This window comes from Anopheles aquasalis, chromosome 2 (genome assembly GCF_943734665.1).
Source record: "Anopheles aquasalis chromosome 2, idAnoAquaMG_Q_19, whole genome shotgun sequence".
Classification (NCBI taxonomy): domain Eukaryota; kingdom Metazoa; phylum Arthropoda; class Insecta; order Diptera; family Culicidae; genus Anopheles; species Anopheles aquasalis.
This window is the reverse complement of record NC_064877.1, coordinates 34,895,001-34,920,000: the sequence shown is the minus strand read 5'-3', so window position 1 is coordinate 34,920,000 and position 25,000 is coordinate 34,895,001. Positions and strand designations below refer to the sequence as shown.

Below are 25,000 nucleotides of genomic sequence, written 5' to 3'. Positions count from 1 at the left end.
AAAGCACAAATGTACGGTTGAATGTTAAAAGAAGGGGAAATGAAAAATCACTCGGGCGTCTCCATCGCCATCCGTTCACGACATTCGACACACACGTGACGCTGCTGTGAACAAGCGCACCACACGTTTTCTTACTGTTCCACGACAATCTCAAGGATCTCACCCACCTAGCAAGATTTTTTGTTGTTTGCACTTATTGGAAGCAAGCTATGGCTGTAGATTTGCACGACCTTCAGGCGAAAGGTGGGGTTCACAGCAAGCCAATCAATGCGGCTGTCGATGGTTCGTTCGTTCGTGGCAAACGACGGCCCTGCCTTCAATAACCCACCGATCGATCGATATGCTCTCTTCTACACCGAAACGCTAATTACCGGAAGTGATATGCGGGAAGCAAAAAAATTACTTCCGTCCACAGCACAGCACAGTGTTGAGCTAGATGCTAGCTGTCCGAGATCGTCCGTTCGAGTGAGCCGAGTGTGCAACGGAAAGCGCTGACCAAGCATGCCCAACCTTCCGCAACAGCAAAGCGAGGATTCGTCGCAGCTTCGGAAATTCGATAGGTTCGCTTTCCTTGTTCTTCCTTCCCAGCAAGGAGCAGCTCCCCAATGCGCATCCGCCGAACGACAATGCTGGTGACAAACGTCACAAATTATGACGAGAAAGTGGACGGATCGCTTCAGGAGCAGAAGCAAGACGGGAAATTGTCAAAAGGCTTTTCGTGGCCCCACTACGCGTCGCCACCGTAGGATCTCCATCGCTTACGATTCCGGCAGCCAAGCATCAAGAGACAACTCGTTCAGGAAAGCCGTAGAAGAAGCTTGCTTCCATCGCCAATAGCTTCCGAAACGGGGAGCATAGCAAGGGAATGGCATCCTTTTTGGCACGACGTATGTGGACTTGTGCCGTATTTCATGCTCCTGTCTTTGGCCTATTGTGCAACGGCATCTGAATGTGTGCCATCTACCAAGCGCAATACCGATAGCCTATCCAGTACTATTTCACAACACGCAGGCTCTGTTTTATTTTATTTTAAAATCTGTAACACAAATCAAATGGAAAACTATCAAACGAAACGAGGATTATATGGATTTCTTGGTCTAAAAACATAATAGTGACCACCAGGCAGTCCGCTAGATGAAAATCGATTGAATCATTGAAACGTGATCATTGCCTTTTATTGAAACTATCCGCAAAAGCTAGCACGACCGATGCGAGTGAGTCACTGATTATTCTTGACCATCGCGTAGTCTAGTGGTAACAAAATTGGATGTATGGACAACAACTTCTTGTGCTTACTACTTGCCCTCTATGTGCGCATCTACACGGAAAACACTCTAGCGTTTGCCTAAGGCAACCTAAGCTCTCGACACCCGCACAAGCAGGCACGTACGGAAAAGGAATGGAAAAATCGATAATCCAAAGCTGAGGTCGCGGAAATAGGATTTCGCGACCGAGCCAGAAAAGGGGGCTCCTCTTGTCTGATGAATTCTGGTGGTGCTGCCTCCATCGATCGTGCCACAATCGTGCCCATTTTACAAAGTGACCAGTACCAGCAGGGGGTGGGTGAGAAAGGGTGCCTTATTTTAAATCCACGTCCTCCCTTAATTACTGCATACTTTTTGCGTTTGAATTTAGCTTTCCCCTCACGCTTCACGCAGGCCAATCGATTGCCCCCGAAATCGCCACGGACACGAAAATCTGCAGTCGTCGCTTGTGGCTCTGGAAAGGGGGATGTGAATTCTGCTTACACGCTTGTAGGTCTTGGACTCGGTGCAACACGGATAGTTGGGGCACTGTTCACTGCACTTTGCACAAAACTGCTGCACTACGCACTGGAAAATGGGCTCGCGGATCACGATACGGCCAGCTGGCTGGAAAAGGCTCTTCTTCAACAAACAACAAACAATTGCCCACGAAAGCTGATAAGCGTGACAGTTCGGAGAATCGGATGACAGATGTCAGTTCTACCAACTACCATCATTTGTTTTTCTTGCTGGTGCTGGCCCCTGCATCCCGTCTTCTATCTGCCTCGCTGAGGTGGGTGTTGTGGACGCCGCCGATTTTGTGAAAATTAAAAATTGTGTAAGTCCCGGGCTGAGGAACGGTGCCATATATTGTGCCATTTGTTAGACAAAGTTCCTGCTTGGTCAGTTCCTGCCGCCCCCGAACGCCACACGTGTTTCCGTGCGACACCGAGCAAAACACGACAAAAGCATCATGCATCTGGGAGCACAAAAACTAGCGCTTAAGCAGAAGTAAGGATAGCGCCGGCAGCTGCGGCAACCTCCTTTTCCGTGGCGATCATTAACATGTACGATTTTCTTTCCATTTCCGGTGATCCTGCCCGGCGCAGAGAGGCCAAGCTAGCCGCAGCCTTCCCCAAGGGAATACAGTGTCAGAAATGTTTGGAGTTTGGCCACTGGAGCTACGAGTGCAAGGGCAAACGCAAGTATCTGCACCGCTCTTCGCGGACGCAGTTGCTGAAGACCAACTTGAAGAAGCTGCACAACAAACAGTACGTATCGTATGAGGAAGTGTAAGCTTAACATCCTGTCTAATCACACACCTTTACACCCCGCAGGGCCAACGAGGGAAACGGCAGTCAAGCACCACCAGGAACGACCGATGGCGTAACGAAACGCAGCGGAAAGGATAAGAAAAAGTCGGGGAATGCATCGTCCGGATCCTCGGATAGTAGCGATAGCAGCAGCAGCAGTAGCAGCAGCAACAGCGGTAGCAGCAGCAGCAGCAGTGGCAGTAGTAGCAGCAGCAGTGATAGCGATAGTGGCACAGATAGTAGCACTAGTAGTAGTAGTAGCTCCTCGAGCAGTTCTAGCGGAAGCAGCAGTAGCAGCAGCAGCAACAACAACAGCAGCAGCGAAAACTCCAGCTCCTCAGATGGGACCGCTGGCAAAGTGAGCAAAAAGAAAAAGCTGCCAAGCAAAGCCAAGGACAGCGGGGCGGCCAACGGAAGAAAGGAGAAAAAGAAAAAGGTTCTCAGGAAACGAAAGCATGGCAAAAGCAGCGACCACAAAGGCAGCGCCAGTTCGAGCAGCGAAAGCGAAGGATCCTTGCAGTCGGAAGAGGAGGACCGAAAGAAAAAGAAGAAGCGTCGCAAAGGGGTCGAATAGGGCGTTTGTGGACGGCGCGTTTTGAATCTTCACCACCATCCATCTCTTCTACGATTAACCGCTAAAAGTCTATTGAGTATCATACTACTTAACTACTAATCCTCATCCTGCCGCCACCAAAGGCAGACGGTAGCGAGACACATTTATTCCATAAAAAATAATCGTCTAAATTGTTGTACATACTGGGGTCATGCAGAAGAAGGAAAACAAACAAAAATTAGAACACATAAACTACATGTAAACCATCGTAAATAAAACATAGAAAAGTAGCGCAACATTACGCTTCGGCGGCTTCCGGTACGATCTGCACGATCACCTTTCGCTTGGCATCGTACGTGAATCCATTCGTTCTGAACTGTTCCGATTCGAGGAACGGCTTCACATTGAGGATATCGATAGCCTTCGCCCGCTCGGACAGATCCTTTTCCATCACCTCGACATGCGTTGCACGTGGGCCTTCCTTGCACCGTAGGTAGGCTAGCTGATCGAGCGTAAGCTGGCGCAGGATGAAGAACAGCAGCTCCGAGTTATCGCGCTGGAAGGAGAGATACTTGTGGAAGGTGGATCGCATCTTGCTCATCACGCTGAACTTCTGTGCCTCGATGAAGCTCTCCAGCATCATACGGATGGCCATGTTCACGTCCACATCCTGCACCGTGTCGCGCAGATGCATGCGCGCGTGCGCCTCCGACATACGGATAACGCTCTCGATGTGGCGCACCGTGATCGGCAGTGAACCGGTGGAAAGTGATTCCTGGCGCAGCTGCGAGTACATGTTGGCGATCTTGTCCTGGTCCATGTTCGATAGCTTCGGATGTACGTTCTCCTTCGCGTACACGATGTACTTCTTCAGCAGCTCTTGCGGTATCTGCATGCTGTTCTCGGGTTGCGAATCCGGTACCACGTCCGCCATCGAGGGATGGTTCTTGATGTGCGACTCGACCACGAACCGGGCCAGGTGTTGATCCTGCATCGGATCAAATTCATCCTTTACCACGCACAGCACATCGAAACGGGACAGAATTGGTTCGGAGAGATTCACGTTTTCCGAGAACGTCATGCTGGGATCGTACCTACCACCGATCGGGTTGGCCGCTGCAATGACAGCACAGCGAGCTTGCAGCGAAGTCACGATGCCGGCCTTTGAGATTGAGATCGATTGCTGTTCCATCGCCTCGTGGATCGACGTGCGATCCTGATCGTTCATTTTGTCAAACTCATCGATCAGACAGACACCGAGATCGGCCAGCACTAGGGCGCCCGCTTCCAGTGTCCACTCGCGGGTGGCCGGATTGCGCCGAACGTATGCCGTCAAACCGACGGCTGAAGCACCCTGACCGGTGGTGAACACGGCCCGAGGAGCAATCTTCTCGGTGTACTTCAGGAACTGCGATTTGGCCGTTCCCGGATCACCGCAGAGCAGAATGTTGATATCGCCACGGATTTTGTGCTTATCGCCGGGGTTCTTTGACTCACCACCGAACAGGGCTAGCGCCAGTCCGCGCTTGATGTAGTTATGACCGTAGATCGACGGAGCCATACTCTGCACAATGCGCTCACTGATGCGCGGATCCTTGCTGAGACGCTGTATCGTTGCGATATCTTCATCGGTTAGCGATGCCACCACATGCTTGCTGTTCTTTACCACTAAGTGGTTCGCGATCAGCACGGTCGCAAACACCGGGAAGCCCTGCTCGGTGTTTAACGATCCGTCGTAGTTGTTCGTGTAGATGCCCGTTACCTCGATCTCGTCACCCGGCTTGCACTGATCGCACAGATCGGCCAACAGTACACAATCTTTGCTCCGTGGGATGCGTCCGGCCGGAATCCGTCCCGGTGATTCCTGAAGCGTAATCTTCTGATAGTTCCGGTACAGCGTTTGCTCCATGTTGATCGAAAACGGTCCCGCACTCTGACACTCGGGGCACGAGCCGGGCTTAACCTCGGTGTTCTGGCTCTGCACGAACGGTCCCAGCACGTAACCGCACTTGACGCAGTCGTACTTGATGACGGAAAGCTGCGGCAGCACTCCCGTCGTCGCCGTTACCACACCGAGCGTCCGTACGAGCTGGTTCAGGTGCAGCTTGCGGAACGTGCGCAGCTCCTCCACGAGCGGCAGATCCGAGATGCGCACGTGGATCTCATTCGTCACGCGCTCGTACGTAGGATAGATGCTCAGTACCATCTCCTTCGCGACCTTATCCATAATCTCGAGCATCTGAAACGGTGCCTCGGGCAAGAAGTACGCTAACACGCGCTGATTGTTGGCCAAATCCGGGTACGATACGACGAAGCTTGAGTTGTTCTGTTCGCACATACGCCGAATGCGATCGCGGTACACGTAGTGTCCCTTCTCGTCGACAAACGTGCGCAAGAAGCTGTTGAATCGGTTGGAAATTTCCGTCCGCGGGCCCAACATCGATACCCACTCTTTGATGCTGTGGCCCTTGGTTTCCTCGAGATGCTCGATCGATTCCACCATTTCCGCATCCTCGGTTTCGATTTGGGCCGCCTTTTCGGCCGCCGCACGACGCTTCGCCTGCGATATCCCGTCTTCGTCGTCACTCTTGTCGTAGAACAGATGATCCTGATCATCACGGTGGATGCCGGCTGCCCGATCACGGCGCCGCATCTCCGCTTCGGCCGCCGCACGATCCGTCTGCGAGAGATCGCTGTACTCCTCCACGTCAAGATCGTCCATATCGTATCGATCGAGGTGCGGAACGGGCCGATAGTCGTTCTCCATGTTGTCACCAAACAGTTCCTCCCCATCTTCCTCCTCTTCATCGGCCTCATCGCGTACGGTGGTATCGCCCAAGATTTCTTCCTCGTTTTCAAACGGTTCGAAATCGCCCACGGGCGAGGTCATACCGGAACGGCCAATGTTCCGTCGATCCATCTCCGACGGTACGTTCGGGGCCGGCGAGCTCGGTGCGTCCTGCCAAACAAAGAAGCAATGCGGAAGCAATTCGTTAGGCAAGTTGCTTCACGATCCTCCAACCTGCCCACACTGAACTTACCGACATGTTGAATACTGTAGGAAGGAACGAACGAATAATCAAATCACACAGCGATCCCACGGACAGTACACCAAATTGAAGAAATTTTCTGCTTCGATCTCTTCGGCTTTACCCAGAGACGCGATCGAGATTTGGCCTCGCTTTCCGCGCAACGCTCAACGCTGTCACATTTGGGCGCGCAAAATCCCGAACTGTCAAACCACGGAGACAGCGCACAGTAGGCGACGCGCCGGAAGGTGGACTCTCGTTTCTTTCGAAAAAGTACTCCGCTCCGATGGGTTTCGGCCCGTTACTGGTAATCATTGGGGAACTTAATTTTATTATTTTATCTGTGCCTGTTGGGCCGCTTACAACTTAATTTGTTTATCCCTTTGCTCATGGCATTGATTCCGAAATAATGACAAAAGATTCTTCATCCTGCTGGCGGTGATGCGGTGTTTTGTTTTCTAGATCGTTTCTATATATCGCCTGTACTTTGATTGTTGCAATCATTCAGCAGGATTTGTAAAGAATTTAAGGGGAAAACGACCAAACATTAAAATCCAGACAACGGTTTGCCCTTGAGCTAGTGATGCTGTACATGCCACCGCCCGTCGCGCTTCTGCAAACTTATTCGAAATCGAAGCATCATTCGGGAGAAACAAAACTCATCTATTCTTTTCAACTCATCAGCTCTCTCTCTCCAACTGTTACAAACAGTTGAAATGCTAGTTTAAAAGACTTCAAGCTAAATGGTCCTAAATTGCAGTCAACTGATTTTTACAGCAAACACAGAACTATCTCCTTCTCCTCCCCGCTATCGCTGCTTAGGACACTTTGGGGTGCGTGCATTCATGTAGGTTTTGTATTATTCTTGGGCTTGGTAGTTAATGACTGAATGGGTTCTACGATTGCATATAGTATCCATGAGAGTACGTGTTAGATTGCTCGAAGGTCAGACTCGAGAAAAACGCATTTTCGGTGGAGCGGTGGCCCTGGTGTTATCATCATCCTGACATTATTGTAAGGCTTAGCGAATGAACTCGCCGATATCTCGTGACGATATTTCACATCGTATTGCTGTGCTTTTGGAATTGTGTCCTTGTTAACCCATACCTTTGATAAGTTACACTCTGCGTAGAGCGGAGCAGTGGCCTCTATTGTAAGCATAGTGGTGATCGATATCGTTTTTGGTTGAGTAGCTAATGCAGACGATCTACGTGATGGTGGGCCAGAGGATTCTCTTGATTGGTTCGTTGCAGTTTTGCAGTAGGAAAAAGGCGATTTGTTGCAGTGCGGTTTGTGTTCTCCGTCTTCTATCCTCATTTAGTATAATTGTAACAGTGTGAAGAGAATCGCTTCGTTTCGTTTCGTTTCGATGGATACATCTTAGATAAACGCCCAGATACCCCTGATGACATTTGTTAACCGCCGCCCTGTTGTTCATCAGTTGTATCTATACAGCACGTGCCATAACCAAGAGTTCAACATTATCGCCGCTTACCACTCGGCATCTCCGTTCGATTTCTGGAACACGAAATCCTTTCCATTAACATGCATGATGCCATCTTTAAGATAAAATTTCCATTTGTTTCGAGATCGAGTAATCTAGAAAAGAGCACGAAGGAAAAGTTGAATGGAGATCTGTTGCAGTGTTTAGAAGTGGTGCATAGGGTTCAGGGTGGCATACCTTATCGTACTGACACACAACAACATTATCGGTTTCGAACAGATCCGACGCGTCCTCATCCGTAACGTCGTCCTCGCTGTTTAACGGTTCCTCTTCCGCACCGCCCTCCACATCCAGATCGTCCTCTTCCTCTTTGTCCAGATCTTCTTCATCATCGTCTGCAATATTGTCGTCGCTGATATCGCTGCCTTCCTCATCCGACGTATCAACTGCACCGTCCAGTTGACTGCACAGTCGAATGCCCAGTGGTCCTGAAGCGAAACAAAACGAATGATTTTCATTAGATTAAAAAAACAACCTTTTGCACAATATTTGCATGGTGCAGTATGGTATACCTTCAACTGTATCCAACGATGGTTCTAGCTTTCGATCGTGCTTTACCGGCCGTCGACGCTGTTTGCGACTAGCACCGCCCGTTAGCTTGGAGCTACTGCAACAGGGCACGGGCACATTAGAACTCAACGCGTTCAATAGCTGCAAGTCGAGCTGTTTGCGTTGCTTGTCCAACATAATATCCGTTTCAGTAGTTTGATTTGGTTTTGTAAGGTCAACATTCGCGTTCACCATCATCGAGGCAATTGCGGAGCCACACGACGATTCCTCTTCCATCATGTCGTCGTCATCGCATGCGCCATCTAGCTGCTTCTGTATCGGTAATTTGTCTAGAAGCAAGAGTAGTGTGCGAAGAAAGTTAGCAAGGTACAAAGGATATGATTGGTCGTGGCCACGGGGGACACTTACTCAAGTTGTTGCTCTGCAGATACGAGTTCACGTGCTGTTGCAGTACCGTGGATGCAATTTGCGGTGGAAGTGGCATGATAGAGGCGATAATGGTGCTGGTGAGGACCTGTTGCAGCTTGTTTTCCTGCAGCGCTGAAGCTGGCACCTGTATCGTCAGTATACGCTGCTGATTGTTGGGTCCGTTCGGTTGCGCTGGAAGCGTAATTTGGATGGCCACCAGCTTGTTCGGGTCGAGTGAGGCCACCACGGCCGCTGGAGCAGCCGGTGTCGATTGTTGCTGTCCGGTACTAGTGGTGGAAGCGGCGGGTACGGTATTGCTCTTACTGGCAACGGCGGTGTTCGTTGTTGGCAAGTTGCTGTTTCCAATTTTGGTAGCTGTCGATGCAGTACCGATGCTGCTGCTCCCGCTAACCGTCGTATCGTTGCCGATGGGTTCCGGTTTCACTGTCACCGGCTTTGCTGCACCGCCGGCGGAAGCGGCCTGTCCACTTGTACTGCTGGCAATCGGAACCAATTTTCCATTTTCCGGAAGCGTGGTTGTAGAAGCAGATGCAGCGGCCGCTGCAGCTGCTGCCTTCGCTTTCTTTGTTCCATTGGCCTATAACAAAAAAAAACGAAAATCAGACTCTCCAGTAAGATATTAACGGCGCGTTTCAGGAGTTAAGGTTCCGCCGGTACCGCGTCAAACCTACTTTGTTTGCAACCGATTTAGTACCAGAAACGATCGATGGGGGTTGTTGGTCCTGTGGATCGGGCACCGTTTCAATAGCTTTATTGGCCAGCACCTTCGATGTCCATATTTGTTTCAACTCCTGGAGCACCTGCTCATCCACTCCTTCATCGAGGAACGCATCTCTTACTCCACTGATTACATCGTCGATAACCGTCTGGTATACCTTAAGCTGCAACGACATGAAATTAAAAATGATTATTGACGCGAATTATTGTTGCAAAAGTTTGTTGAAAGCAAAACAGGATGAGCGAAGGACATAATACTTGGGAACGTTCAAGTCGATTATAAAAACAACGAAACTCGACGGTCGAAGTTTACTATAACATCTAAACCGCAACTAGAAGGAAACGGGCTTCTAGTGGTTTGATAGAAATCCGATAAAACGGACGATCAGAGCTATCAGTAAACACGCCACCCAACCAGAACTTTTGAGCAATTCACTCTGTAAGAAGAAATTCCCTCCATTCGTTATCAAGTGTCAACGAAAGGCAAAATCGAATGGAAAGCTCTCTACATTTCTTAATCGCAGCACTCGGTCACCAGCACACTGTAGTAGCAGCGCGAAAAATCCGCCAACGTGATAACAACACTATGCGTTGTTTTCATGAAGCTGTTATCAGTTTTTAGCATTTTTTTCGGTTTTCCACATTACCAGTGCCATTACCAGTACTGATATGACTAACGTCCACAAGTAATATGAATAGAAACAAAACAGCTAGGGAAAAGGTAGCGACTCCATGGAAATGATTTCGAGCAATATTAATAGTTAACGGCCACTAGAAAACCATGGATCTCGCACCAAGCCAATCAGCTCCCGCACAGCGTTATCTACTTTCGCAACCTCACGAATGCGTCCCCCCGGGCTTGGTTGTTTTAGTTTCAGCGGAAACAGAAAGACAGAATGTAGCAATCGGAAGGGACAGGTTGACCTTAGAATCGTGTTTCTACTGTCTCGACACGGGCACGTATCTTGAGACTGTTCGTCGTTACTGATAAGCTCGGTAAAGTTGTCTCCCGCTAAGTGACAACGGCAAGATGTCACCTAGTCGAATGGCATGCCAGACAATCGCTATCGGAATAGATAAATGATGGCAAATTTGTGGCCACAAACTGAGGAATCTGTTTGCTACTCCCTACATCCAGAGACCGTCCATCGATGTTTTACATTTTCTGGCTAAACGTCCAATCAACAGGACAAGGACGCGCCAGTTCCATATGGTTTCGAAATTTCTTTTGTCCTTCGTCGGGTGATGAAACAGAATAAAGGATAAGCATGCCGTGTTTCGCGCATGCCATAACCTGTAGCCCATTTTTCACATGCTACCATATGGAATACGGAGAAGCTTGTGATGTTGTTAATCTTTTCATGGGGGTTGTTTCTATACAACCGCCATTTAACGTTGCAGAGGATTCCTTTTAATAAATATACAGACAAGTAGCGAACCGTAGATCGTAGATTGTATAGCACTACTTACCACGGAAGTTTGACTGAGAGACATCCTAGTGCTGCCCGTGCTCAACGGTTGCTTCTCCGAAAAGGTCAAGATGCAATCGCAAACTCTTCCGTAACGGCAGACACGGATAACGATTTCTCTGATAGGGACGGATCGGATCGGTTCAACAATTAAACACCGCGATAACGCGACAAGAACTCCCCACGTCCAGCGAGGGTGGATGCGGGTGAGACACAAAAGTGAAACTGCAGCTTGCCGTGACAATTTCACGCAGACGCCACGCAGTTATGATAATGATGTTGTTGACGATCGACCCGGGAGGTTCTCGGCAAACGAGGGCTTCTCTCGGTGGGTCACGGTGTTGTGTGATTGCGCCTCTTTACCGCAGCTCCTGCGGTGTTTTCGCTGCCCTGGTGCTGTTGCTATTCGTAGTAAGCCCTTTTGCAAGGGGCAGTAGCGATTCGTCGCTAACTTTGAGTCACAGTTGGCCTTCCCGGAGCTGTTTGCTTATTTCATGCCTCCGCTGATTGCCAGTCGTGATGTTCTGTGTGTGGGGTGGTGGTGGTCGGTACTAACCACGCACCACTGCTTTCACTGCGGACACCGCTACCTCCGGATGGCTGCGAAGAATGGGAACACCGTCTCTGGTTATGCTGACGATGCTGCTGTCGGTTCAATTGCGATGATCACGGGACCAACGCGGTCTCAGCCGAGAACCCGCCGCACACGATAGACGATTACTACTTTGTCGTGATGCTGTTCTGCTTCGTTGGCGTTTAGTGGCCCCCTCGCAAAGCCCTTCTTAGCCCTCGCCTCTTAACCGTGCGCTACTACGAGCGTGAAGAGGAAACGGTACACCGCGAGGCGCGCGGCGTTCACACACGCATCACACCGGGGCTCATTGACAACACTCGCGCGCGGGCACATACGGCGGAGACGATGAACCAACACCTTTGTACGAGATAAATAAAAAAAAAGCGGCCACGAAGATGACGGCGACAGCGGCGGAAGAAGCAAAAATGGTCCGAGCAGGTTACCGCACAGCACCCGCCTGCTGGTGGTCCTCCGCGGGAACGGGAACGGTTGGGTGAAGCAGCGCGATTCGTCTCGATTTCGCGACGATCACGCTCTGGCGAACCGATTTTCGCGATCGGATCCACACCGCCTCCACTCGCCTCTTGCGTGTGCCTTTTTTCTCCGGCGATACTGTCCCGACCTTTGCCTCACCGAGGCAATGACGACGGCGAATCGAAGCAACCTGCGGCACGGAATTTCCGGTGTACGTGGGACGGAACCGACTCGCGCTATCGGGCGGTAAGGGCTCGGAAAAAAGTGCGCCTCGCTGTACGGCGATGGATCCGATTTCTTGCGGCCTCACTTTTCTCGTTTTTTGAGGTCGAGCAACGCGCTTACTCCGAAAGGGTGACGGCACGGGCAGACAGCGCGAGAGAGAGAGAGAGAGAGAGAGAGAGACCGGGAAGGCGAATGTCGGAGAGCGAGAAAGAAGAGAAATCCTTCGCAGCAAAACTGGGCCTTGCAGCATCGGCAGGCAGCTTCGGTGTTGTTTTGTTAGGTTAGGTGGTTTTGTAAACAGCAAGCGCTTCGCTGGAAAGAAATTGCGATAAAACGAACGGATTGGAAGTGAGCGTGAAGGATCCAGCCCCCCTTGGCCCCGCCAGCGCAGTTCACCATGTCCAGCATGGAAACCGACGACCTGATCGAAGAGGTATTCTTCTTGCACCGTTTCGCGAACGGCTTCCCCTACCCCCAACCGAGTTCTGACCGCTGCACTGCTTGTGTACTTTGTAGGACTCCGTCGTGCTGGTTTCGGAAGACGATGGCACCTCGGACGGGAGCAACACGGAAGACGAGGCAACCGATGACGATGAAGACGAGGCCGATGAGACCATGGAATCGAAACACATTAAGCAGTACATCGAGATACTGACAAAGATCGCTGGGGACAAGTACAACTACGACAACTACGTACAGCTGCTGGATGTTGCACAGTAAGCGATCTGCCACGGCGTCCGCGTACTGTGGCCGTTTAGTTGATTCGGTTTTGTTTTTTTTTTCTTCAATTTCCAGCGAAATGAACGATCTGGAGAAGATCCGCCAGAGCGCGGAGATCTTTGCCGCCATGTTCCCACTGTCGCCGGACATCTGGTTAAAGTGGCTCAAGATTGAGGCATCGCTTGCTACGACCGATGAGCAAGTGGAGAATGTCGAGAAGCTTTTCATCCGGGCCCTGACCGACTACTACTCGGTGGATGTAGCGACGGAGTTTGCCCGATTGGCGATGAACACGGCCAACAAAGAGATTGCCGAGCGCATCTGGAAGGTGCTCATACCGACGTACGGTCTTCACACCACCAAAGGCCGGTCCATCTTTGAGGCGTACCGTGAGGACGTGTTGACGAAGAACGGAGAGTAAGCATTTGTAGCATACCGTTGTCTGGCTGTGGCGCTAACAAATTCCCTATTTCCTACCCATGCACGCAGTTCCGACGAGAGCTTCAACCGGGTTGCACGAATTTATGAGCAAGAGTTAAAGGTACCGCTGCGCGGTATGGAAGATTCCTGCATCGAGTATAAGCTGCTGTGCGAAAAGTACAAATCGGTATTGACCGATCTGGATGAGGAAAAGTTTGAACGGCGCTATAAGCAAGCGAAGGCCGTACTGCAACGTATGTTACCGCACGAAGATGCTCTGGCGGCGCTGGCATCACATGAACACCAGCAACGTGCGGAACTGTATCGCAAGTACATCGCGGACTGTCGTACCGAGCTGGATGACGATGAGGTGCAAATACTGTACGAACGCTCCGTCACCGAGTGTTGCCTGGATGCGACGGTCTGGGTGGATTATGTGCGCTACCTGCAAAACTGTCCCCCCGATTTGGACGAGAACGTTTCGCCCGTCTTTCGGCAGACCGCGTTGGATCTGGTGAATCGTGCGCTACGCAACTGCACGTGGAGCGCCGAGCTGTACGTCGAGAAGATGCGCATCGTGGAGCGTGAGCAGCAGAGCCGCTCGAAGATGACGGTCGTAAAGATCATGGAGGACGTGGCATCCGCCGGTCTACAGACGCCGGAAGCGTCGGTAAAGGTGTGGCTCGAGTATTTAACCTTTCTCCGGCGGCACACGGACTTTAAGAGTGAAAAGGAGAGGGAAATACTGCGGGCCAATTTCGATCTCGCCTGGAATCAGCTCGGGCGAACGTGGGGTGTGCTCGCGGATCCACAGTGCAAGATCCTCCAGTTCTGGGGCAGGCTCGAGTACGAGGCGCTCGCTGAACCGAACAAGGGTCGCGATCTGTGGCTCAGTGTGATGGGTAAGTGTACCGTACGTGTAAGCCTCACTGTCCCATCGGTCAGATCAGTGGCGTCTCGTCCACCTGAGCAACCTGTGCACTGCACAGTCTAGATTTTTACGCATAAACCTGCGGAAAATGCCAAGCATGCGAGTACGCGCCGGCCACCGTAATAGTTCGATTCAAGTTCACCTAAACGCCTGTCTTGTGCAGCGGCGGCAATGCCCAGTCTAACGAAATAGCCACATATTTCCCATATCCTCGGGCGCACTAGGTGAAGCGCACAGCGCAAACTGAAGAGAAAGAATGAGATGGAATGCTCAATTTTCGGCTGGAGCCCTCCTTCTATAGCTCTCTTTCTTTCGTTGGCGCTGTGCACTTTAGCTGGTGCACCCGGCGAAATAAGAAATATGCTATCTCTGTCTCGCTATCTATTGCTAATATAGCTACTTCGCGAGGCTGGGCACTTTCGCTGGAGCACAAGTTAGCCGTATACGTACACGCGAACTTTTTCTGCTAGTGTTAGTTATTCCTAAGCAAAATTGTCGGTGTGTGCTCTAAGACCTGTGCACTTGGCGCTGAGCACGGGTCGGTCAGAGCGAGACCGACTGCTATAAGCCGACTGTGCGCCAGCTGATCGCACGAAAAGAAACAAAATATAGAGCAAAAGAGCTATGCTGGGCACTGCCGTTCGTGCACTCTTTGTGTTGCACAGGTCGAATATGGAGTTTTAAAACTAATAATAGAATTTCTAATACTTTATTCCACACAATTGCCCACCAAACATCTGTACATACAAGGCCTTGTGAGATATCGCGTCTTAATGTGCACGTGCACAACCACGTTATTTACTCACGAGACGCCACTGGGTCAGATTGATTACGGCAACTGACGCAGCGCATCGCTTCTTGTCTTTGCAGAAAGTTCCGATAATGCTACGAAAGCTGGGCTATGGATTGAGTTTACCGAGCTAGAAGTGAAGCGGAATACGGACGCGGTACGAAAGCTGTACCGCAAGTCGATCACCACGGTTGGGCTGGATGATCCGGAAACGCTGGCTGCCGCTTGGTTACGGTTTGAGCGCTGTAATGGTACGCTCGAGCAGCTCGTCAGCTGTCAGGAGTTGTGTAACGCCACGATCGAGAAGTACTACAGCACATTCATCAAGCCACTGCGCCCAGCGTCCAAGGGAGCGAAACAGAAGGCGGACGGAACCGCGAACAAAGAGGCAACGAGTGCTGCGACAACAGCGGCCGATGGGTCAACGGGGAGGAAAAATCTTAAGCGAACGCACGATCAGGACTTTAAAGTGCCAGCCATTCCACCAGCCAACGCCGGTAACGCACCAAAGGATACCACGGACAAGGGCTCTAGTGGCGAAACAGAGGCAGACGGATCGCCTTCGAATGGTGATGCCGGTGCCAAACGCGCAAAACTCATCGATCCGAGTCTCGAATCGCGCCAGGTGTTCATCAGCAACCTTAGCTTCGAGGCGACGGAACAGGACATACGCAACGCATTCCCGGAGCTAGCGATCGAAAGTATCGAGCTGGTGCTGTCCAGTTCTGGTAAAAGTCGTGGATTTGGCTATATGTTACTGACGAACGAATCGGATGTTGCACAAGCGCTGAGCTTCGATCGACGTCCACTCGCCGGTCGCCCGATGTTCATCTCGAACGTAGCCCGCGATAAAGCTAACCGGCAGCATCAGTTCAAGTACGCGTCGTCCGTTGAACCGAACAAACTATTCATCAAGGGCTTACCGTTCGAGCTGGGCAAGGATGAGCTACAGCGACTGTTTGAACCATTCGGTACCATCCGCGACATACGCATCGTGTGCTTCCGGAACGGGCGCTCAAAGGGACTCGCTTACCTGGAGTACGAGTCGGAGACCGCCGCAAAGCGGGCCGTTCTCAAGATGGATCAGCACGTGGTCGATGGATTTACCATTACCGTTGCCATCTCGGCGCCACCACCGAAGAAAGCGGATTCAGCAAAGAATTCCAGCGCGTCGGGGGATGACACCGCTGCTGGCACAAGCAGCGCAAGTCTTGGTTCCGGTAAACGGCAGCTTGCTAAAGGGTAAGTGAACAGCGGGAAGGCGATCCAGATCGCGGTCCACTCATTATTACAATCTTATTTCCTTCCAGCGATGTGAAACAGAAACTCTCAGCGATGATTCCTACTGCGGTACTAAAACGGACAGCGGTAGGACCACCTGCACCGAATGCGGAAACGGAAAAGCCGAAATCGAATGACGATTTCCGTAAACTTTTGCTTAAGTGATGGGCAGCTAGTTATTTTTTTTCACTCCCTCGCCCAGCGGGCTCCCAAAGAGAAACCAGTTTCATTTTTTTGTCAAAAACAAACCTTTTCTCTGTCGTTCGTTATCCTAATTTGAATTTGCGCCACTACAATCCCCCGGTACTGGAGGGAGAGTTTTCGTAATGTGTTTTTTTTTTGTAATTTTGTTTTTTGCGTCTCACCACTGTCTTCGATAATCGTGCGTGTAGTTTTGTATTGTCCATACAGTTCCATCTTTCCAACTTGCGATAAATGATCATTTGCCTGTTCTCACCCTTGTCAATTCCTTCTTCTACACTCCAGCTGGTCATACCTGGTAAGCGCTGTGACAAGAATGAAGACGAAAAGGAAAATAAAGCCGCTTCCATTAGCCACGTGAACCATTGGCCTTTGCCATTCTTTATTTCAGTTTAATGCCTCGCTTCACGAATGGTTTGATGCTCGATTCTCCGGAGTAGCGAGTGGTCTCCGTGCGTACCGGACGGATGGCGCCCTTGCGCCGGATCAGCGCCTTGCGGTACTTCAGTTTGTTCTTCACCCGAATGTTCCTCTGATCACGCCGCTTGCGCACCGTCAAACCCTTATTCTTGGCCATCTGATAGGTGATCTTGCGTTTGCCCTCTTCGTCCAACTCTTCCTTCTCCTCCTCGTTATGATCTGAATCGGTTTCATGGTCACCCAGCAGCTTCAGTTTCTTCGCCAGATAGGCATCATCTTCACTTTCATCATTCAGGTCTCGGTTTGCCTCATCGTTATCATCATCCGATGCCGATACCGTTCCCGTTGCCTTTGCTTCAAGCTGATTCAGTATGCCGAAACGATTCCGTTTCTTGCTGACCATCGGGACAGCGTCTTCTTCCTCGTTCTGTTCATCCGCGAATGTAATTGTCTCCCCAGCGGTCAATGCCTCGTGTAGCTGCTCAACCTGGTCACGGATGCACTGGTCATATTTTTCGTCCAACTTCTTCCGCAACAGCATAATCATCGATACACGCTTGACGATCGGGTGCTTCAGGATCGGTACCTTCTGGGCCTTGAGCATCACGTAGAACGCTATGTTACTGCAGTATAGCAGGCTTACGTCGTAACGCTTCTTTAGCAGCCTTCCGAACGGGTGGTTCAATTTGTTGTGCCGTTTGAGCAGCTCCAATACCGGTTCCATCACCTCGACGCATTCGACCAACTGCCGGTTGCACTCGTCCACCAGGCTGGCAAACTCGGGAGCACATTTGCGGAACATGTCCTTCTTCTGGGTCTCGGTCAGATCGGAAAGATCACCCTCGACAACGATCACATCTTCCGGTTTGGTGCTTGGGGTCGGTTTGGTTTTTTTCTTTTTCGATTTCCCACTGTCCTCGGCTGCCGGCGCACCTGATGTATCGAACAGAACCGGATCGAACAGGTAGTCGGCCTCGCTCATCTCATTCAACAGCCGCTTCTGGATCTCCTTCGCTTCCTCTTCCTCAAGCTGGGCCAGCTCCTCCTCCTGAGCCGTGATTCCGTCGTAATCCCGATCCGCGTACCCCGTACCGTAGAACGCACTCGCCTTCGAGCCCCATGCTTTCCGATCCGGCAAGAAAGCATCCTCGTTCGCCTCGTCGATGTCGCTGTCGTGCTCAAACTTACGGATTTCATCAAAGTCCGGCTCATCGTCATCGTCGGGGTCCTCGTATTCATCAGCATCCTGCTCCTGCTCGTCGTCGTCGAACTCCAGCACAGCTTCATCATCCTCATCGTCGTTCCTCCGGCGCCGATCGACGTTCAGTTTTAGCAACTGGCTTTCTTTCTTGCTGAACTCATCCTCTGAATCCGAGGGCTCGTAATCGCTGCCGATGTCCTGGAATTTAATTTTATCCGGCATTTTTGCGTCGCTGCAAAACCGCGTGGATGAATAAGGTCTTCAGCGAAAAGCGACTCCGACAAACGGAATACAAACTCCGACACTCCTGCTGGCAGCTGTCAAAACCACGATTTGTTTTGATTGAACCGAAAGCGGATCGCGGACCCTACCACGTGCAACTGAACCGAGCATAAAATTAAGGCAAAACCAACTAAAAACAGAGTGCAGGGATGGGTAAATTCCGTTCAAAGTTGAAGAAAAAGGAAGGAGGAAAACGCTGGAAGCGGGGCAATGCCTCATCGTCCAATCCTGAGGTGAACAAACACCGTCTGAAGGCGAAAAGCCGGTTCTTCCAGAGCAACCTCAGCCTCGCGCCGCCGGTTGAGGCGGCCGATGGTGCCGGGAAAAACAAACTTACGCTCGAGGCCGTACTGAAGCACGAAGCCATCCAGTCGTACAGTGGAGCGGAGGGCGGGAAAAAGAAAGTTCCGACCGTGAATGATATCGCGGCCAGCATGAAATCGTTCAGCGTGAAAGATGGGGACGATGATGAAGTGATGTCCGATTCGCAGCACGGCGGCACCTTCAAAACGTTCCAAACGTTTGCCTCCAACTGGAGTGCCTGTTCGAACATGAGCTTCAAGAAGTAAGTTTCCGGCTCTCGGGGTTGCGACATTGCCACATTTTCTACATTCCCTTTTCTCTATCTAATTCGCTTACAGGTTGTTGAACCACTTTCGCGCCGACTCGCAACTCCAAAAGGACATGCTTGCCATTCTGGCCGCGTTGACCGAGGTGATAAAGGAGAACGGAGGAACGGAGAGCAGCACCGAGTACTTCCTGGCGCTGATGGAAACGATTGAAGCGGCCAAGGAAACGAACGATGTGATTGCAGCGGTTTCTCTTCTCGCGATGGGCATCAAATCCGTCCCGGAAGCGGTACTGCGACGCAAGTTCTCCGAGACGGCCCAAACACTGCTCGCTCTGCTGGAACGGTACACCGAAACGGACAATCAAACGATGGTACGCAATCTGATCGGTTGTCTGTCGGTGCTGCTGCGAGCCCAGGAGTATGCCCAGTGGAAGCTACCGTTGACGCACAAGTTCTTCGATTCCGTACTCGCCTTCACGACGCACACCAAACCGAAGGTTCGCAAAGCGGCCCAACATGCGGTGGTCGCCATCATACATGGCAGCTGCTTTATGTTGCCACCGAAGGCCGCGAGCGAGGACCAGGCGGAAGAGAACACAACAGCGGCCGCCGTGGAACCTAAAATCGCCCCGATTAAACACCATCCGGCCGGTGGTCGTGTGGCACGGTTCTGTGTTGCGCTGTTCAAACCGGAAAACATTGCCAACAACCAAACGGTTATACTGCACGCGCTGGGTCTGCTGCACAATGCGCTGCCCGGGTTCAACCGGGATGACATTAAGCTGGTGGCCGAGAACCTGCTCTCGATCATGACCGCCACCAATGTGCTGATCCGTACGAACTGCTTCCAAACCTTCCACTCACTCTTCAGCTCCAAAACGGAGAACCTTACGCCGGTGTTGGCGGGAAAACTCATCACCGCCCTGTACGACTACCGACCGGATCGTTCGGATTCACGGCAAACCATTGCCTGGCTGACGGTGCTCAAGGAAGGTCATCTGTTCCTGTCACGCTACGATTTGGTGCTGTGTAGTGCCGCGCTACCGAAGCTGGTGCAGATCTGTACGCAAGACTTTTGGTCCAGTGAACGGCTCGATGTGGTGTCGGCAGCGTCGAACGCACTGAAGGACATTCTCTACGAGTGCGTACAGCCTTGCTGTGCCGACGAGCGTGAGGTGGAGAAACACCGAGTTGCCCTCGAGAAGGTGCTCCGGTCGATCATCGAGGTACTGTCGAGTGCACCGTTCGGCCATGCGGCAACCCATGTACTGGTCATTCTGGCGATTGCGTTCGACATTACCGGCAAGTACTTTGGTGAAACGTTGGCTCCTGCCCTGGCCACCCTGGGCACACGGTACGATCCACAGGCTTCCAATCGTATCCAGATCGAGCATGCTGTGCTGCAAGCGATCGGTTCCATGGATACCACGCTTGTGCTGCGGTGCATTCCGCTGTCCGATGCCGACGGTAAGATCGATCTCGATCGTACCTGGATGTTGCCACTGTTGCGCGAAGGTCTACAGCAGGCCAGCTTCGAGCTGTTCAATGCCGTCATCCTCAAACTCGCCTATCAGTGTTACATCGCTTGGGGCAAACTGAAGGAGAGCGACGACAGCAAGAACCAGGCACACATCTTCGAGCTACTGTGCTGTCAGCTGTGGGGCCTGTTTCCGGGTTTCTGTCGCCGACCGAAGGATGTGTCCAATTTCCGATTGATCGCGAAAACACTCGGCACGGTATTGAACGATAATCCCGATCTACGCTCACCGGTACTGGATGGGCTGAAGGAGTTGATCTCGCATCTGGAAACACCGGAGGAGCGGGCGGAGGTCGGCCGGTTCGCCAAGAACTTTCTGCCCCGTTTGTTCAACATTTACACCACGAAACCGAAGGGCAGCTATGAGAACGAGGTACGGCAGGCAGCGTTCGAAGCGATCCAGGCGTATCTTAGCATCACGCCACAACCGGTGCTGGATGAAATGTTCAGTACGGCACTGCAGCAGCTACAGGAGAAGGCCCCCGGTACATTCCTGTACGATATGCTGTTCGACATCGTGGAACAGCTGGCACTCTACCAGACGCGTGAGAAGCTCGGGGAGATTTACGAACGCTACATCACCGTGATTCTGAAGCGCGAAAAGAAGCAGGAAACGGTGGCCAAAACGAACGCGAACGTGCGGCGACAGATGAAGAAGGCGCTGAAACTGTTGCGCGAAATTCTGGGCTCCGAGAACGAGGGTTGCGTGCAGTTCGTTGAGGCGAAGCTGGGCAATATCGAGAAACTGCTCATCGGAACGCTACATCTTAGCTTCGAGGGCATTCAGGCACCACGGTTGGCGTAAGTATTGGCATGCACACCGAGCTATCGACCGAAATGGCGGATAAAATATGTGGCCATTTTACTGTCTCCACAGGTGCTTAAAACTGGTCCTAGAGAAGCAACCGTCGGTGCAGCTCAACTGTAAGCTGGTGACTCGCACCATACCGGAAGCCGTGACCACGTTCCACGTCGAGGCAGTCAAGAAGGAGAACGTGGCAGTGGATTTGCTGGAAAACCTTGGCCAACGGTTCGATGTAAGTGTCGTAGCAAGACATTCCACTTGATCATTCCTTTCTTCATACCCGGTCCGTCATTCTATCGCGTGTCTTTCGCAGGAAAAGGGCAAAATAAACGAGTTCATCGATCTCGTTATTGCCGGGTTCACCGGTGATACTCAACTGATTAGCAACACCATCTGGGTACTGCGCGGTATACTGCAACAGTTCACCGGTTCGCTGTCGATCGATTCGCTCAAGTTTATGCTGGAACAGGTGCTAACCTTCCTGATCGGTAACACCCGGGTGGAGGTCGATGCGGCCCTTAACTTCCTGCTGCTCTACATCCGCTCCCTGCCGATTCCGCTCGTCAGCAACTATCTGGCGCTGATCGTGAAGGCTCTTTCGATGATGCAACCCGACACCAAGCGCCACTCGCGTCTGCTGGTGGGATACGTGTACAAGAAGCTGTGCAAACGGTTCGGTGCGGCCGAAATCATCGAGCTGGTGCCGGGCAACGATGAGACGACGCACAAGCGCCTCAAGAAGATCCGCAAGGATATGGCACGAGCGAAGCGGAACCGACAGGAACAGCAAGGCGGTGATAGCAAGGGGGAAGGAAACGAGGATGACGAGGATCAGGAGCCGGACTTTGTCAGTCACCTACAGAAGAAGAGTCTCACGTAAGTCTCACGCGTGTGCGCGTGTGGGTGTTAAAAAGGAACACAACGTTTAACTTACCAGTTCCCACGTTTCTTCTTACACAGGATCGATGATATTCTCGAAGATTCAGACTCCGATTCCGATTCGGGATTGGAGAACGAAAGAAAGAGCCGACAGAAGGCGAACAAGATGGAGACATTCATCAAGGAAACACCGGATAGTATCGTCGATTTGGCCGATCTGGATGCTATTGGCAAGATCACAAGTAAGTGTTCACAATCTTCGCCCTTTTGTTTGCGATTCCCTTTAACGCATCGTGTGTTTCAGCGAATGAACCGGTTCGTGAAGATGGCACCGAAGGTGGTTCACGGGCCAGTACCCAGCGCAAGAAGGACCCGAACCGGGGCTTCAAGACGGCGGCCGATGGTCGACTTATCATTGAGGACATCGAGGACTACTCGGACTCGGACGAAGATCCTGATGATGCGCTTGGATATGCTGATAAGGCAAAGAAACGTGTGTACGATCAGGAGGATAGCGATGATGATAGTGAAACCGAACGCCAGCATGCCGCACACGATGATGATGATGCCGATGGGCCGTCATCACGCAAGCGAAAGGCTATCGATGCGCTAAGCGCCCGATCTGGAATGACGGGGGGCAGCAGTAATCGGTACGTGGCCGGTGGTAAGGGTATCCATCGACCGACGGCTGCCTCGGTGCGCTCGGGCTACAGTGGCCGATCGGTGAAATCGACCAAGACGGCCAAATCAAACGCATCGACTGGAAAGGAGTACCGCTCGAAGAAGGCTTCCGGTGATATGCTGAAGAAGGGCAAACATGAACCTTATGCTTACGTACCACTCAGCCGGAACTCGCTAAACCGAAGGTACATCATCATGGCGCACGGTCGTGATAGAATGAATTGATTTAATGTTTTTACCCTCTGTTACCTTCTACAGAAAACGCGCGAAAAATGCTGGCCAATTCAAGAGCATTGCACGCGGAGCACGTAAAGGAGCGGCTGCCGGTTCGAAGAAACGTTTGCTGAAGGCAGGTTCGAAACGCAAGTAACGACATGGATGGCCTAGAACACTGGTTGGTTAATCCCTTGGCAAAATGTATTGTTTAATAAAACCCTCACTTCCTATTATGTACACTACATCATAAGGCTACTGGCGTGTCATTCGCTTAAGGCCACTTCGTAGCTACGTTCGCTACCATCAAACCCGTAACCTAACCGAGACACACAATCGGAAACTACTGGTGCCGGTGCGTCATTGAATCTAAAAACCATTTTTCTCTATGCTAGTTAGTCAGTAGTGTTAGGACAAGTCACGTACGATCCGCGTCGTTGTCCAGTCTGGGCTCTCGGGATCACTGTTCACCATCGTCTCTTCGATAAACTCCATGCGGTTCTGATGATCTATAAGAATGATGGTCCGTGTGCGGCTACCATAGCTTCCTCCAGGTACGCGCACGTTCACACTGGACAGGTACTCGGCATGTTGGCCGGCACGACGCGTTAGCTCAGGATCAGGATAGTGCCTGAAAGCAGAGATGATAATGGGTTTCACAAAAACGGATACACTGACCGTATGCCATGCTGGCTGTTACTCACCGTACATCACTCTTCAACAGATCGAGCAGATCATCCACGAATGCGTCCTTATCGGCAAACGGTACATTGCGTTTGGTCACAATCTCCTCGAACCGCTCCCGGCCACGGCAAACCTTTTGCAGTGGTTTATCGAGTGTACTGTTGCCGAATCCAAGGGCTGTCCCCAGTGCACAGGATGCTATGCTGTGTGGTGTGTTACTCGTGTGCAGGACCACGCCGATGCCACCGGACGGTTTCGGTGCAGCAAGATCACCTCCAGAGTTTGATGCGGGTTCGACAAGTGTCGCTAGATCGATCGATACGAGATTGAACGCCCCAAAGTTATCGTTGGCCAGCAATTGTTCACTGTAGTACCGTGCCGTGTGGTCACCATTGCTTGTGAGATAGTTGGCAACGATCGGTCCGCGGCCGTTTGTAACGTTTGCTTTTGTTTCGCCGGTCACATTCAGCAGTGCACCGAGGCGGATACGGCCCGGGGGATGATTACCAATCGCTAGCCACGTTCCACCTTCACGGCCCGGTTCCATATCACGACCACCGATGATGCGCTCGTTCTCTTCCCATGGCGCAGCCGTCTTAGCAGGCCGTGCGTAGAATTCGTCGCGGTTCGAGGCGAGCACCAACCGATACCGGCCACTCCGGCTACCATCATCGACGTACACAAACAGAATGCACATCTCGCGTTGCACTAACTAATCCACCGGAAATGGGATCTGTTACGGTCCTTTTATCAGTACACTGGCACTGGCCACCGCTCGTCCGATGTGTACCGGTTAATGCTGTTGCTTGCGACTGACCAAACGTACGTGTACTGCTTGTTACATTGCTCTTAATCACTACGGCGCAGCTTACCAGCACAGGCCCCTGCGAATGCTTTCACTCTAGGCGCAGCCGTGACTCACTACCACTCGGCCTTGGTTGCTGAAGGACACAAAACCGCCTCACAAGAGATACACGGTGGCGCTTGCTTTGCTTGGTGCCGACCCAAGGATGCGCGCTTCAAGGTATGCTGGGCTACTGCTATGTGGAGCCGCGTTTTCTCTTCGTGCAACACTCGTTTGACGACTCGCTTCCCCGATCGAGTAGCCAAGGGTCAGGTAGCCCAAAGTTGACCTTCCGTCGTGTTGCCAACGGGCTGCTCTCACTTTCTGTTTCTCGGCTCGGCTACAGAAGATAAAGAAGGGAAAAAGAAAAACGAAAGAAACCGGATGAGATAACACGAGACGGTGGTGGTGGGTGCTGATGCGCATGTCCTCACGGCGGAGATTCTCGACGAATTTGGTGTTTTGATTCTACTGGGAGTCTACTTGCTTATGCACTTTG

The 25,000-nt window shown here is 51.6% G+C and overlaps 8 protein-coding genes across 29 annotated transcripts in view; 3 read left to right on the top strand and 5 right to left on the bottom strand.

The window, feature by feature from the left end:
• LOC126572175 (synapse-associated protein of 47 kDa) overlaps positions 1–1,909 on the bottom strand; it is a 24,976-nt gene extending 23,067 nt beyond the window's left edge. For 8 of the 21 annotated variants that reach the window (XR_007607946.1, XM_050231259.1, XM_050231280.1 and 5 more), the window contains exon 1: positions 1,617–1,738. Coding sequence is in view for 7 of the 21 variants with exons in the window: in XM_050231259.1 (XP_050087216.1) it covers position 1,617 (1 nt within the window). In the remaining 14 variants the exon portion in view is untranslated. The other 13 variants (XM_050231263.1, XM_050231260.1, XM_050231269.1 and 10 more) reach the window with 6 other exon arrangements.
• A 69-nt stretch (positions 1,910–1,978) lies between these two features.
• Positions 1,979–3,411, top strand: LOC126572177 (zinc finger CCHC domain-containing protein 10-like). The gene is made up of 3 exons (XM_050231283.1): positions 1,979–2,255; positions 2,354–2,515; positions 2,582–3,411. The coding sequence occupies exons 1-3, from the start codon at positions 2,218–2,220 to the stop codon at positions 3,129–3,131; spliced, it is 750 nt and encodes a 249-aa protein (XP_050087240.1). The 5' UTR covers positions 1,979–2,217; the 3' UTR covers positions 3,132–3,411.
• LOC126572174 (DNA replication licensing factor Mcm2) lies at positions 3,225–6,289 on the bottom strand. The gene is made up of 2 exons (XM_050231258.1): positions 6,152–6,289; positions 3,225–6,069 (listed from the first exon to the last, which is right to left on the bottom strand). The coding sequence occupies exons 1-2, from the start codon at positions 6,155–6,157 to the stop codon at positions 3,409–3,411; spliced, it is 2,667 nt and encodes an 888-aa protein (XP_050087215.1). The 5' UTR covers positions 6,158–6,289; the 3' UTR covers positions 3,225–3,408.
• Positions 6,290–6,450: 161 nt separating this feature from the next.
• On the bottom strand, positions 6,451–12,182 carry LOC126568971 (transcription initiation factor IIA subunit 1). Its single transcript, XM_050225705.1, has 6 exons — positions 10,770–12,182; positions 9,254–9,463; positions 8,562–9,159; positions 8,156–8,482; positions 7,821–8,071; positions 6,451–7,738 (listed from the first exon to the last, which is right to left on the bottom strand). Exons 1-6 carry the CDS (start codon positions 10,791–10,793, stop codon positions 7,631–7,633), a joined length of 1,518 nt encoding a protein of 505 aa, XP_050081662.1. The 5' UTR covers positions 10,794–12,182; the 3' UTR covers positions 6,451–7,630.
• A 135-nt stretch (positions 12,183–12,317) lies between these two features.
• LOC126568879 (squamous cell carcinoma antigen recognized by T-cells 3) lies at positions 12,318–16,746 on the top strand. Its single transcript, XM_050225553.1, has 6 exons — positions 12,318–12,474; positions 12,558–12,757; positions 12,837–13,178; positions 13,251–14,083; positions 14,983–16,144; positions 16,213–16,746. The coding sequence occupies exons 1-6, from the start codon at positions 12,439–12,441 to the stop codon at positions 16,346–16,348; spliced, it is 2,709 nt and encodes a 902-aa protein (XP_050081510.1). The 5' UTR covers positions 12,318–12,438; the 3' UTR covers positions 16,349–16,746.
• LOC126568880 (something about silencing protein 10) lies at positions 16,734–18,279 on the bottom strand. Its single transcript, XM_050225554.1, has one exon. It carries the CDS (start codon positions 18,225–18,227, stop codon positions 16,767–16,769), a length of 1,461 nt encoding a protein of 486 aa, XP_050081511.1. The 5' UTR covers positions 18,228–18,279; the 3' UTR covers positions 16,734–16,766.
• Positions 18,280–18,370: 91 nt separating this feature from the next.
• On the top strand, positions 18,371–23,218 carry LOC126581581 (RRP12-like protein). Its single transcript, XM_050245329.1, has 7 exons — positions 18,371–18,852; positions 18,929–21,196; positions 21,273–21,432; positions 21,514–22,076; positions 22,161–22,321; positions 22,384–22,945; positions 23,019–23,218. Exons 1-7 carry the CDS (start codon positions 18,437–18,439, stop codon positions 23,128–23,130), a joined length of 4,242 nt encoding a protein of 1,413 aa, XP_050101286.1. The 5' UTR covers positions 18,371–18,436; the 3' UTR covers positions 23,131–23,218.
• LOC126581582 (transport and Golgi organization protein 2) overlaps positions 23,160–25,000 on the bottom strand; it is a 2,106-nt gene continuing 265 nt past the window's right edge. The window contains exons 1-3 of one of the 2 annotated variants that reach the window (XM_050245331.1): positions 24,936–25,000; positions 23,678–24,841; positions 23,160–23,604 (exon numbers count right to left, since the gene is read on the bottom strand). The exon at positions 24,936–25,000 is cut by the window's right edge and continues 21 nt beyond it. In XM_050245331.1, the coding sequence (XP_050101288.1) occupies positions 23,382–23,604; positions 23,678–24,354 (900 nt within the window). In that variant the 5' untranslated portion in view covers positions 24,355–24,841; positions 24,936–25,000 and the 3' untranslated portion in view covers positions 23,160–23,381. The remainder of the gene's footprint in view (positions 23,605–23,677; positions 24,842–24,935) is intronic. The other variant, XM_050245332.1, reaches the window with a different exon arrangement.

What these genes read in the sequence shown, in the direction of transcription:
- LOC126581581 (XM_050245329.1), top strand. Translation starts at nt 18,437, where the DNA reads ATGGGTAAATTCCGTTCAAAGTTGAAGAAAAAGGAAGGAGGAAAACGC. An exon ending in ACCTTGGCCAACGGTTCGAT is followed by an intron (nt 21,433 to 21,513) that starts GTAAGTGTCGTA and finishes TGTCTTTCGCAG; the next exon opens with GAAAAGGGCAAAATAAACGA. An exon ending in TGCTATTGGCAAGATCACAA is followed by an intron (nt 22,322 to 22,383) that starts GTAAGTGTTCAC and finishes CGTGTGTTTCAG; the next exon opens with CGAATGAACCGGTTCGTGAA.
- LOC126568879 (XM_050225553.1), top strand. Translation starts at nt 12,439, where the DNA reads ATGTCCAGCATGGAAACCGACGACCTGATCGAAGAG. An exon ending in CAGCTGCTGGATGTTGCACA is followed by an intron (nt 12,758 to 12,836) that starts GTAAGCGATCTG and finishes TTCAATTTCCAG; the next exon opens with CGAAATGAACGATCTGGAGA. An exon ending in TCTGTGGCTCAGTGTGATGG is followed by an intron (nt 14,084 to 14,982) that starts GTAAGTGTACCG and finishes TTGTCTTTGCAG; the next exon opens with AAAGTTCCGATAATGCTACG.
- LOC126568880 (XM_050225554.1), bottom strand. Translation starts at nt 18,227, where the DNA reads ATGCCGGATAAAATTAAATTCCAGGACATCGGCAGCGATTACGAGCCC.
- LOC126568971 (XM_050225705.1), bottom strand. Translation starts at nt 10,793, where the DNA reads ATGTCTCTCAGTCAAACTTCCGTG. An exon ending in CTCTCAGTCAAACTTCCGTG is followed by an intron (nt 9,464 to 10,769) that starts GTAAGTAGTGCT and finishes ATGTCGTTGCAG; the next exon opens with CTTAAGGTATACCAGACGGT. An exon ending in TTGTGTGTCAGTACGATAAG is followed by an intron (nt 7,739 to 7,820) that starts GTATGCCACCCT and finishes GCTCTTTTCTAG; the next exon opens with ATTACTCGATCTCGAAACAA.
- LOC126572177 (XM_050231283.1), top strand. Translation starts at nt 2,218, where the DNA reads ATGCATCTGGGAGCACAAAAACTAGCGCTTAAGCAGAA. An exon ending in AAACTAGCGCTTAAGCAGAA is followed by an intron (nt 2,256 to 2,353) that starts GTAAGGATAGCG and finishes TGCCCGGCGCAG; the next exon opens with AGAGGCCAAGCTAGCCGCAG. An exon ending in AAGAAGCTGCACAACAAACA is followed by an intron (nt 2,516 to 2,581) that starts GTACGTATCGTA and finishes TACACCCCGCAG; the next exon opens with GGCCAACGAGGGAAACGGCA.